Source organism: Balaenoptera physalus, assembly GCF_965194825.1.
Source record: "Balaenoptera physalus genome assembly, chromosome: 18".
Lineage (NCBI taxonomy): Eukaryota > Metazoa > Chordata > Mammalia > Artiodactyla > Balaenopteridae > Balaenoptera > Balaenoptera physalus.
The window spans coordinates 11,899,361-11,912,399 of record NC_138899.1 but is presented as its reverse complement, the minus strand read 5'-3'; the positions used below and the strand labels follow the sequence as shown (position 1 = coordinate 11,912,399).

General features: G+C 40.6%; 1 protein-coding gene across 4 annotated transcripts in view; it reads right to left on the bottom strand.

Moving 5' to 3' along the window:
• SLC15A1 (solute carrier family 15 member 1) overlaps positions 1–13,039 on the bottom strand; it is a 50,815-nt gene that overhangs the window by 16,960 nt on the left and 20,816 nt on the right. For all 4 annotated transcript variants that reach the window (XM_082434641.1, XM_082434638.1, XM_082434639.1 and 1 more), the window contains 10 exons: positions 12,488–12,587; positions 12,179–12,269; positions 10,192–10,275; positions 7,614–7,696; positions 5,258–5,344; positions 4,627–4,716; positions 2,842–2,886; positions 2,655–2,687; positions 2,485–2,573; positions 1,880–1,961 (listed from right to left, as the gene is read on the bottom strand). In XM_082434641.1, the coding sequence (XP_082290767.1) occupies positions 1,880–1,961; positions 2,485–2,573; positions 2,655–2,687; positions 2,842–2,886; positions 4,627–4,716; positions 5,258–5,344; positions 7,614–7,696; positions 10,192–10,275; positions 12,179–12,269; positions 12,488–12,587 (784 nt within the window). The remainder of the gene's footprint in view (positions 1–1,879; positions 1,962–2,484; positions 2,574–2,654; positions 2,688–2,841; positions 2,887–4,626; positions 4,717–5,257; positions 5,345–7,613; positions 7,697–10,191; positions 10,276–12,178; positions 12,270–12,487; positions 12,588–13,039) is intronic.

Genomic DNA, 13,039 nt, shown 5'->3' with positions numbered 1-13,039 from the left:
GATGCTCGGACAGAACATGGAAGCAGTCAGCAAGAGGCTGCTCTCGGGCCTACCTAGCCACCTCCAGGGCAGACCTGGTCAAAGGATGCCAGGTTATGAAGCCTAATACCTGAGGGGTCCGAGTCACCATCGCCTAAATGAAGGTTGATCTTGTTGTAGCACCTGAGGTCTGCTCTCCCTCGTAACTCTAGAAGCTCAGACCTCAGCCCTGGACATGGTGCTCTAAATATCCCCTCACAATGCTTGGGAGCCTCCTGCCTCTCACCCTGCTCAGGGTTTCTGCCCTTTCCTTACAATGCCTTCTCCCAAATCCCAGTGTCACTGAAGTAATCCACGTCTACTCGAGCCCCACAATTCATTTCCCATAAAGCTAGTGACGTCCAAGAGAAAGTGAGCACACCCAAGCTCAAGGCAGCATTACTGACCACAGCCAAGAGGTGGAATGACCCAAATGTCCATCCACAGATAACTGGATAAACAAAATGTGGTATATCCATACGACAGACTACTATTCTGCCTGAAGAAGGAAGGAAATTCCGACATGTGCTACAACCTGGATGAAACTTGGTGACACCGTGCTCAGTGAAATAAGTCAGACACAAAAGGACAAATACTGTATGACTCCCCTTATCTGAGGTACAGAGAGCAGTCAAATTCAACGAGACAAAATGGAATGGTCATGGCTGGGGGTCTGGGGGGACGGGAAATGGGGAGTTGTTGTTTAATGGGTTCAGGGTTTCAGTTTTGCAAGATGAGAAGTGTTCTAGAGACTGAGGTCACAACAGTACGCATGTACCTAGTGCTACCAAACTGTACATGTAGAAATGGTTAAGACGGCAAATTTTATGTTATACATATTTTACCACACTTAAAAATTTAAAAAGAGAGAGAGAAGGGAAGGAGGGAGGGAGGGAGAGGGACAGAGACAGAAATAGAGAAAGAGACAGAGAAAAAGAGAGACATGGGCGTGGAGGGGTGGGAAAAGGAGGGGAGGGGATGGGGGGAGAGAGAGAGACAGAGAGAATGAGAGAGAGAGATTTTACCTCTCATCTTACATACTACATAACACCCTCTGTGGATTAGCTCGGGAACCAACCATCATCAGGAATGTTAGAATACAAAAGGCATCTTCCCATGAACAATTTCCCATCACAATTTACACATTTTTGAAGGACTTTGTGAGTGACGAACCTCTTTTAACCAGATCTCCTAGGAGTTTAAATAGCAAAAGAACAAGTTCCACAAACTTCCCTCCCCTTATAAAAACTGTATTATTGGGCTTCCCTGGTGGCCCAGTGGTTGAGAATCTGCCTGCCAATGCAGGGGACACGGGTTCGAGCCCTGGTCTGGGAAGATCCCACATGCTGCGGAGCAACTAGGCCCGTGAGCCACAACTACTGAGCCTGCGCGTCTGGAGCCTGTGCTCTGCAACAAGAGAGGCCGCGACAGTGAGAGGCCCGCGCACCGCGATGAAGAGTGGCCCCCGCTCGCCACAACTAGAGAAAGCCCTCGCACAGAAACGAAGACCCAACACAGCCATAAATAAATAAATAAATAAAAATTTAAAGAGAACATTATATCTTAAAAAAAAAACAAAACACTGTATTATAAATGGAAGCCCCTGTGTAACTGCCATCTAAGTTTTCTCCTAATTGAGTGCACCCTTTCGGCCCTATTCCTGGCTGCGTCCTTTGCAGTGACAAGGAGCCACAGGGCACGCTGACTGAAAGGGACTGTTTTGCCCTGCAGCACATCATCCACAGCCCCAGGACTTAGTTTATCAGCAAGTCCCTGGCCTCCCTCATCCTCTCGGTCCTGGAGAAGGCCACTCCACCAGACCCACCAAGAAAGGCCACTGGAGAATCAGAAAGCAACTCACCTCGATCTCCACCTGCACAATTGCAGCTGCCACAAAAGCCATGGAAGCCAGCAGCATCCCGACTACCATCCTCTTCAGGGAGCTGGCGGGACAAGCAAGAGGGTGTCTCTCCGCCAGCCGCAGGCGAGCAAGCTGATGGCAAACCCACAAGGGAAGCACCCCTCTCCCGCCCGCCTCCCCCAGGCAAAACCAACTCCCCCCCAAAACACGTGGATTCCAAGCGTCTCTCTGTCTCTTGTTCATGACCAGGACTAAGGAGGATAAATGTTACAGCTTCTCATTTGCATTTGGACATTTAATTTCTAGAAACTACTTTGGACCACAGTTACTATTTCTATCATCTACACATACGAGGGAGCCTTAATGAGAGGCTTTTTTCAGGGTGCCATTAATAGCACTTTTATTTTAAGGGCAAATTTTCAGAAACGTCGGCACATAGGCATCTGATTCAAAAATATTTCTTTGAAAACTCCCTCACATAGGTGGTGTCATGGGAGAGGAGCCACACGTTCTTTCTCCTGAGGCTCTGGGAGCTGAGGGAGCGCAGCCCATCCACAAAGCCCCGGGACAGATGGAGTCCGAACCCCAACCCGAGGGTCACCTACGTGAAATTGAAGCCGCATTTTGCGATCAGAGGATACACCACGGCGTCCATGATGGGAACCAGGATGACGATCAGGATGGCGTTCACGGTCTGCAGGGGAAGCGGAGAGAAGCTGTTACTGCCTCCGTGGCGGCTCTGAGCTCTGAAAGCCACTTAGATATCTTCTCTTACCTGCATCTGATCCGGCTGAATTTCCATAATTCCCTAAAAAGAGGCGGAAAATCTCATGGATAAGTTCGCACAGAGGATCAGTTGGGGGGTTGGAATGTTATGAGAGGGAAGCAAAAAGGGGGCAAAGGGGCTAAAGCAAAGGAATAGGGACCAGGGGCTGTAAAACAGCTCCAGGTCCCAGACTTACAATTTTCCCACTCATAGTTGTTGCTTGCAGTGTCCACCTGGAGCCCTTAAAAACAAGTAAGTTTACTGCGTCATTTGGGAATGTGGGTTTTAAACATTTTATAAGTCAGTGCGGAGCCTTTTCCAAATCAGGAATGAGGTCCGAATTGCTATGCGGTTTAAAGATGTTTTTCAACAACAGGCTCCTCTCCCAGCTCCATGGTGATTGTAGGTAAGAAGAAACAACTTGCATTTCTGCTGTTCAGCTAACAACATATAGCACTCCAACCACTCACGAAGAGCCTACAGAGTACCACTATGAGATAAGCTCTCTTTCATAAAGGCAAAAATGTATTTCTGAGGTTTGCTGGGAAGCTGACATCACCTGCAAGGTGAAAGCATCTTCACACCCTGAGGATATTTTATGTTCACTGGGATCAAAGTTTCAGGAACATTATTACTGTTAAGAGCCTACTGTTATGTTAAAAAAAAAAACACAAAAAACAAAAAAACAAGAAGGGAGTATCATTGTCATTAAAGTAAATTTTAAGAAGTAAAATGGTGATATAATGCAAATGTGAAAAAAAAAAAAGAGCCTATTGTTGACAGCCTAGGTTGTCCTAAAATGTAATTCCATCAAGAGAGTGATGGATTTAAACCTGGGCAGCCTAGTTATATTCAACCTATTTTGTAAAAGATGAGGCAGGACTGTACAAGTATATGTTATATATTCCATGGAGAACTGGATATGTGAATTCTTCAACATAATCTATCATCTCTACTAGGAGAACATCATAGAAAGTCAGGAAATATGCTACCGGTTGAGTTCTTAATATAAGCCAGTCACTGATTACTTACTATACATTCTCTCTTTTGATCCTCACAGCCTTGTCCTGGGTTATTACCCTTTCAGAAGGGTTAAAGGATTACACCAAGTCACACAGATAAAAGGTGTTCAGTGCATTTCTAGTGCAAGCCTGATTCTAATAACCAGTCCCCGCCCAACATGCAAAACTTGTTCTTAAGATGTTGGTCTAAATTCCATACTTACAAATAAGGAGATTAATGTCTATACTCAGTTTTTTCCAAGAGATGGTTTACCCTTTTAATAATCCTTCCTGCACAATAAAACCATACATGTGTGTAAATTTCTTCTTAAACCCCAGTTTCTAAAAGAAAGGATAGCTTATTACTTTGGCTACTGAGCATCATGCATTGGGTTTTCTAACCCTATTTAGAAAAATTCCTAGGCACTCATCTTCCAGCTGTGGGAGAAAGAGCAGGGTGACAAGTCAATGATGTGTTCTAGTTCCTGCTCTGATAAGAATGACTTTGGCAGGCATTTCACATTTCTGGATGGTGCTTCTAGCCCAAGAATCCCATTTCAGTGTGGAAGATATCAAGTCCCTCTCAGTCTAAATATTCTGTGGATCCCATAAAAGACAATACAGCTTTTACATGCTGTATCCGGAGAGAAGCTCTGTATCCTCACTTTGACTGGCAGCAGTCCTGGATACCTGTCTTTCCCAAGGCTCATTTACTTGACCCCGCCTACTTTTCTTCATTGTTTTGTCACAGAAATGTGGATAGAACCATCTAGATCATTTAAAAAAAAAAAAAAAGAAAAAAGAAAAGAAAGAAAGAAACCCAAGGTGATCTAACAGTTACCAAATAAATGAAAGATAAAAAAGGAACTGGAAGAGAACATTTTCAGGAGCTAAACACTAAGTAAGTACAGCTTGCTATGCGGTAATGCCCAAAGAATGTTTTGTTAATGAAGATGTACAGAAACACAGTTTCATATTACCTGCTGATCAAACAAGGCCCAGAACATGGGGAGAGGAATATACAGGAACATCACTCTTGTAACCATCTTAATTTGCGAGATCAGCCGCTCCTGCAGTTGGAGTGAGGGTGGGGACAAATCAGACATGACCTGTGCCAGAGCGCTCAGCCAGTGCTATTTTCAGCGTAGACATATTTGCATCTAGAGACAAGCTGGGAGGTGAGTAATTGGTCCAAGAACCCTATCACAGGTTTCTTTAGAAAACCCCGAATTCCTAAGGTGTTGAAAATCAGAGTGAAAACATCTTTAGGAGGTAAATTATTCAAATTTAAATGTAAATTCACTAAATGTAAATCCCATCACCATCACTTAACTCTTCCATATTCAAACTAAAGTTTTGTGGTCATAATGACATATCACTAATGGCAGATTATTCCACATGAACATCTGTGAAGAGGTAATATTGTTTCCAGATAAATTATATCCATTGTTTCTCAAGTTCTTTTCAATATAAATAAGCACTCTCACACAGAGTCTTATCTAAAATGCTAACAAAGTTTATGAAGATACGACTGATAATTCTGTCCATGTAGCCTATTTAATAATACGTGTTACGATCACTGGGGCCGCTGTAGCAATAATCATCACTTACGTCGTATTTCTCGGTAGCCCAGTCCAGCCAGTGTTCCCTCTTGGGAAATCTCTTACTCCGATGCCTAATCCTATTTTTGATGGCAAACTGAAGGAAGGAAGAACAATCAAGTTTCAAAACAGAACTGATTCCTTTATCAGTGCAACACATTTCAATGAAACTCCCTTTAATGGAAGACTTACGAGAGAAGCAAAATATAAAATTGTAGACGTTAGTATAATGACGATGCTAAAGGCATAACATGCATTTATTTCAAACCTCTCACTAACTGAGAGCATTTGAGCCGGGGTAAACAAAGTCACGCTGTTACTTACTACTTTACTCTCCGGGTTCTCTAGAGAGGAGCGTTCAGTAGAAATACAACACATGACACATTTGCCATTTGAGTTTTCTGGTAGCCATGTTAACAAGTAAAAGGGAAACAGGTGAAATTCATTTTAAATATATTTTATTTAACCCAACAAACCCCAAATATGGTCTTAACATGTACTCAATGTTAAAAAATTAATGAAAAAATTTACATTCTCTTTTCATACCAAGTCTTCAAAATCTAGGGTATACTTCACGCTTACGCCACATTTCAATTTGGATGCTAAATTTTTATCAAAAATGTTTGATGTGTATTTACATTGCCTAAAATTTATGCTTGAAAAACTAGACTTACACACCTAAGTTGCTTCAAACATATTTAAAAGCTGTCCAATAACTGAATTGAGTACTGGTTTTGAAATTTAAGAGAACCCACTACATAGAAATATGTGTATAAGAAATTACATAATTTAAATTAATTTAAGTGAAATCCAATTTAAAATTCTGTTCCCCAGTTGCACTTGCCACATTTCAAATGTTCAATAGCCACACGTGGCTAGTGGCTACCATACTGGATGGTGAAGGCCTATTACAATGTATTACAGTCACACGAAGGAGAGGGAGAACTCACTACATAGAAACAGAATTAGAAGAAAATAAAGATTATAGTTGAACATATTTTAAAACATGGTAACACTGATCCAAAAAACATACCTACCTACCACTACCCATTACAAAATCAGAGGCTTCCAAGATTCCTTTTTTGTAAGATGCCTTTAGGAAAGCAAAGTGCATTCACAGTGATGTAACAGCAGGAGAAGGCGACAGTGATGCCAGCTGGGGACATGCATATGACTTTGTGACTTAAAAGCAATAACTCAAAGCTACGAGATGACTTAGGATGCTGGGAAGTAACAATATCATTCTCATGACTAAATAGCTCGAAGTTGTTCTTTTGGCATTGGGACTAAGTCATCAATTACCTGGGAAGAAAGAACTTAGAGATCACTGGAATTGGATCATTCCTATTAGACTGGAAAAAGCTTTTTGGTGGGAATAGTTCCAATGTTAGAGGAAAGTATAGGAGGAAAAGGGAATAGCAGCGAGGCGGGAGAAATTTTGACTTTGATAAAGCATACATGTATAGTTTAACACAGTAACACCAGGAAAAGGGGAAAGTAAGTGACTAAAGTTATCTTAAGGCTGCCTTTACATCCAAAAGATTATCCACACTTAAAAAAAAAAATGAGTGACACATTACTCCCTGATTATACAATGTAGATATTCCTAAAAAAAAAAAAATGGGTAGCACATTTGAGAATAAAGTTATTTGACTCCATTATTTTAAAATTCCTACACTCAATATTTATTTCCTGCCTTAAAATGTGCCTGTGTGGACACATACCGTGTAGATGCACACGGAAGAAACCATATTCCTCATGTTCCTATTTGGTGAAGTAGTCTTGGAAACAAGACTTCTGATGGCTGCATAGTATGATATAGATGTACTATAAGTTAAACACTGTTCTATTTTCAGCAACTTGCTGGACTTCAATTTTTGTCATAAATTTTTTTCTAAGTATTACACACATTGATAATCTTTTAATGTGAAGCTGTGTTCATTTTTAAAAGTTATTTTCTTGGCCTTAGTTCCGGCAAGTAGGATTACTGACACTTTCCACACTTCAGACTCTGGATATACACTATGAAACCAGACCTCTCCATTTTTGTTTCACTGCTCCCTGACAAACATCAGATGTTGTCTGTCATTTTGAGAGGTAAAGAGTCCCTTTGATTTGTTTTTCTTTCACCACTGATCTTATTTTATAAGTTCAATAGCCATTTCCATCCCTCCCTTTTTGAGTTCTGTTTGTGTCCTTTTCCATTTGGTGAGTTTTATAAGAAACTTCAATTTATCAAAAAAGGAAAGAACACGAACAAAATGTCTAAAGGAAAGTCAAAGATTCATTGAATTTTACTTTAAAGGAGGTAGAAGGCTCTGGGGTGACTAAATGTGATTGAGAGAGAGGACTACTGAAATACTTACCCCAACACAGCTGGCGACTTTAGCCATGACATTACCCTGGGGCTGGACATTCTTGTACATTCCACTGCCAATGACAAATACAACTGGGGAGGGCAAAAGAAGATAAGTCAACAGGGAGTTTGACAGAACTATCTGTGAACTAGAATATGTGTTTTTATTTGAGTTACAACCTTGTTTTGGAAATACCGGGATTACTCATAGAGTGGGTTTACCTCCCTCTCTCCTGGTTTCCAAAGTGCTTTTGATTCTAATAATCACAGCAGCTTCTGAGAAATATTATATTGTGTTCTCATATATGAATATTGAAGCCTAATACTATCTCCTTCCCAGAACTTGGGGCAGCTTGCAGACACTCGGTAGAGCTATTTGAGCACAAGTTCTATCCCTCTTTACAGGGCTAAATGCTTTCACAAAGCAGATTAATGCCTTATTCTACAAATACATAGAACACAACTTTAATTTTCTGGCTGCAATAGCAAGAGAAAGTTTCTTCTGTTTTTTAAATCTTCAGACAAAAATAGGAATTAATCTGTTGAAACTTCTACTTAATCACATATGGCAGAATTTATTCTGTGGTCATGGTACAGAAACAGTTACCATTAATTGCATGTGCAGTTACAGTTTTACAAAAAGTTAAAAGTTCTCTTTCAATGAGGCCATTCTTCCATGGACCTTCTTTGAAAATGCATAATACTGTGAAAATAACTTAGGGGGAAAAAAAGCCTTTCTGCAAAAGACTCTGAAAACCACAATCCCTATGCTGGGATTTCTGATCATCCAATACCACAATTCAGTAATTTTAAAACATCAATGAATTGTTTGACTTCTACTTGTTTTCCTCAATTTAAGAAGGCTTGACGTTTTGACAAGGGCCAACTCTCAAGCATATCTCCAAGTATGTGCCTGGATTGTAGATGTTCTTTATAGTTAAAGGAAGAGAAGTTTACTTGTATTCTCACCCAATGCTAATTTCCCTCAATCCAGACATGGAATACCCAGTTGAGTTTATCTCTTTTTGCCAACCAATATTTTAATCTTTAAGCTTCTGATTAACTAATGAACTTGTTCAAGCATAGCATTGTTGCCGATAGGAACTTCTAGAGATGGTGGTAAGGCATGGGATTTGGCCTCTTCTCAAATTCATTATAAGAAAAAGCATAATCTTTGATGTAAGGATGACTCATAGAGACGAAAAGAGAATCTACCTGATGCCAATTTAACACAGCATCTGGCATAAAACAATAGTTTTTGAAAACCTATCTCTTTACCCAGAATTAGAGGAGAGACGGCATATACGAGCCTTCTAGGGGAGAGTGGCAATATTTAAACAATTACAGAAGAAAATGGATGTTAAAAAGGGGGCGAATCCTGAGCTTTCACCTAAGTGTAAGGATAAAGCTAAATTACTACAACATGAGCAAAAGAGATGAAATAAGGGCATACTCAATACTATTAAAAACTGGTAAAAAAAAAAAAAATCAGAGAATGTGATAGTGCTGACTGCTACCTCATCTGAGAGGGAGGAGATGCTATGAAGGCTTGAGACAGTTATTGGGTTCTGTTTCCTTCTTTTGCTTCTGTTGTAGATTGAACTGTGTTCTCCCCAAAAGATGTTGAAGTCTCTGTCCCCAGGACCTCAGAATGTTACCTCATTTGGAAATACAATCTTTGCAGATGATCAAGTTAAGAAGAAGTCATTAGGGTGGGTCCTACTTCAAAATGACTGGTGTCCTTATCAAAAGGGGAAATTTGGACACAGATGCACGCACAGGGGGAAGGCCATGGACAGAGTGAAGTTATACTGCCACAAGCCAGGGAACTATTAGAGGTAGCAGGGAAGCCTGGAAGAGATTCTTCCCTAGGGCCTTCAGAGGGAGCATGGCCCTGCTGACATATTGATCTTGGACTTCCAGCCTCCAGAACTGTAAGACAATTAATAAATTTCTATTGTTTAAGCTACTCAGTCTGTGATATTTTGTTATGGCAGCCCAAGGAAATGAAGACACCCACCATCTTTTAAACTGGACTATCCCTTGTAGAAAACTTCTTCAGACCTCCTAAAAAGCCAATGCCAAGAACTTATGTGCAAATGACTATACACATATATTCCTCCCAGAGGGGAGACAGTCTTGTAGAAACATTTAGAGATGATACATTATGGAAAACTAGATGTTCACTGGAAATATTTAAGTGACAATTGGACCAGGTTGCCATGTCTTCAGGCAAGTTGTAGATGAGCACATGTTGATAAGAACAAAAGCTTTCAGCCATGGGTTCACCTAGTCTAGCAGATTCTTTTACCTTCTTCTTAATCTGCCTAAATAGTTTCAAACCTTTAAATGTCCAACTCAATTGATCCCTTTTCCTCTAGACTCTTTTTTGATCCTACTTTCTCTGAAACAATATGCCAACTCTACTTTCTTTGAATTCTCAGAGTATATTTAACATGGGGTGGCAATTCTTTGTATTACTTACTATTACAATTTGTTACATGAACTTTTAAAAACTGGTCACAACAATTAATATGAGGGCCTGACCTGATCATAGGACTGTATTAATTCAACTGATTTCTACTTACTCAGAGATACAGCCATAAGGGCAGCAGGAACCCCAAACGCCAATGGGTAACAAGATTGTTTACTGTGAATTCCACATACTTGAACTGGGGAGAAATGACAAGATTAAAATTCATTATGGCAATGGTAATACTTATCTATTTCCCAGTTTTGTAAATCCCTAACTGGTTCTTACGTATTGTTTTCACTTAATGTTCTAGACTTATCCATTTGTCTTACTGATGTCATTGCAAGTAGACTGTCATTGCAGTAGACTGATGTCTACTACAAGGCTGAGCAAACGGCTTTGCAGTAGAAAGAGCAGGAGATGGAGGCGGGTTCTAACCTTAGCCACTAAATAGATGTCTGATACCAGCTAAGCCAAAATCAGTGGGAACCCTTATGTTCTGTGGACTTACTTAGTGGGAGAGATGAAAATGACCTAGACACAATAATGTGAAGAAAGTGGGACTCAGAAAGTAAAATCAAAGGGCCCTGGAAAATCAGGATTATATGTCCCTGAATTCATGCCAATTAGAAAACAATTAGATGACCCAGGGTAGGGGTCAATAAACTTTTTTGTGAAGAGCCAGAGAGTAAATCTTTTAGGCTGTGGACCTGTCCTAACTACTCAGCCCTGCCTTTGTAGGTGAAAGCAGCCATAGACAATACACACATGGATGGTCTTGTCCAGATTTCTGGATTTGGCCTGTGGGCCATAGTCTCCTAACTCCTGTCTGAAGATCTATTTTAGCTCTGAAATCCTAGGGTTGGTAGGGAAAAAATTAAGACTCTTGGAAGGGGCAACAGAAATTACTGGAAATCCTTTCAATGGAGTTCTGGAGCCTCCAGGAATCATCTGATCCTAAAGGGGTTTGTCTTTGTTTTTGACCAACTGTTTCACAGTTCTGCAGAGAAAGAAGTTAACTAGGCAGAAAACTATAGCCATGCAAATGTTTCCTGTTCGTTACTGTACAAATGATTCCTATTCACAGCAGTGTAAAATAATCCCCCCACCCAGTAAAGAACATAAATCTCTGTTAGTCAAATCCTTATTTGAACTGATTGTAGCAGCTTTCCAGTTCCCTCATTAACTAATAAGTTACATAAAATCTCTGTCATGCTGATGTTATATCTGTATGAGAGCCATAATTTTCCCTTAAAAATTATCCTATTACACATTTTCTAATTCAAACATGCACAGCACATATTCTAGTAGAACCTGGAGGCGGGGGAGATTAGGGGGTGAGAAAACATAATATAAGAATAAAATCTAGTAAATTTTCATACAAAGCAAGTTGGAATGGGGTTTAAGTGTCATCTTCAAAGTGCTACTACAGGCAGAAGTACATAAACTCCATAAACTATCTTCTTTCATGGTTTATTCTGACTCGAGGTGTGGACACCATAGTCCTGTTTTGGTCTAATTTGTCCCCAGATATTCCCTTCCACATGGGAAATTCATAAACCCTCAGTGGAGTGCTGACAAGCACAAAAATATGAGCTGATGATAGATGCTGTCCCATTCTCTTCCTTGGGGGCAGTTCTTTTAGAAATAACTGAGATGATGGGAAAGCAAAGAATAAAACCTTGCCTGCTAAATTCTTCCTGACTCACTGAACGTCATTGGGGAGCAAAGCTTGAAGGCAAAAATGTCAACTATGGCCCACCCGGTGTGGTTTCCAAACAGCCTCTCTTGTCTTATATCTTACCATGAGTAAGGACTTTGCATTAACAATAATTTAGAAAAATCGATTGTTATGCTAAGGACGGTTTAAATTTTTCAGGGGTCTCGGGGATAAGGGATTCAGTTAAGATTAGGAGTTAAATCTTGAAAGAAAAGTAGCTGGCATTCCAGATTTCACTGTATCCTCTAGGATGTATGTGACAGCCGAGGCATCGTGGGAGAATTGAGGGACAGGACAAACCAACAAGGACTCAACCTTTTCACCTGACTTCTCGTCACAATTAAAAAAAGAAAAACCAAGGTCCACTTCAGATATTTTTTACCTCTGAGCATGGGAGTGATGATAGTAGACAGCAAACTTCCAGCATTAATGGCCAAATAAAAGATGGAAAAAAATCTGTTTCTTTGCTTTTCCTGTAATAAAAAAGGATAAGGTAGGATGACTTTGGCTATACAGTAATGGATCAACTGTAGCCAATGATCTGACTTGACTTTGAACTTAGCTTTGGTCAGTGTCTTACTTTCACGTGTACTTGAACAGCCTCCAATGGAGAATACACTTTGACCGTGGAATTTGATTCCTGGGTGTTTATAATCACTTACATGGTTTCTGTGGAGATGCATGCTCTCACCTGGCCCTCTTCAAACTGATCTCCACCAAATGCAGACACACAAGGCTTTATCCCTCCGGTACCCAGAGCTATCAGGGCCAGGCCAACCATGGACAGTGCCCTAGGGAAAGAGGTGAGTATTGCTGAAATGTGAGATCCTTAAAAGCATCGGCCTCCCTTTCCCCTAATTTCCCTAAGAGGACCAGGCACACAGAGAAGGGATTCAACCCGTATGAGAAGATAATTCACAGAAATGCAGTCTTGACAGCTGAATGAAACTTGAACTCAAGGGCCTTCAAATTCATACTTTTATCTAATAATTTACCATCTAGAAAATTTAAAGAAATGGCTTGAATACGGAACAAAGATTTATGTATGGAGTTCTTTTGTAGCCTTATGATTTTTAGCAAAAGAATGGGTAAGTGGGGCTTCCCTGGTGGCGCAGCGGTTGAGAATCTGCCTGCCAATGCAGGGGACACGGGTTCGAGCCCTGGTCTGGGAAGATCCCACATGCCGCGGAGCAACTTAAGCCCGTGAGCCACAACTACTGAGCCTGCGCGTCTGGAGCTTGTG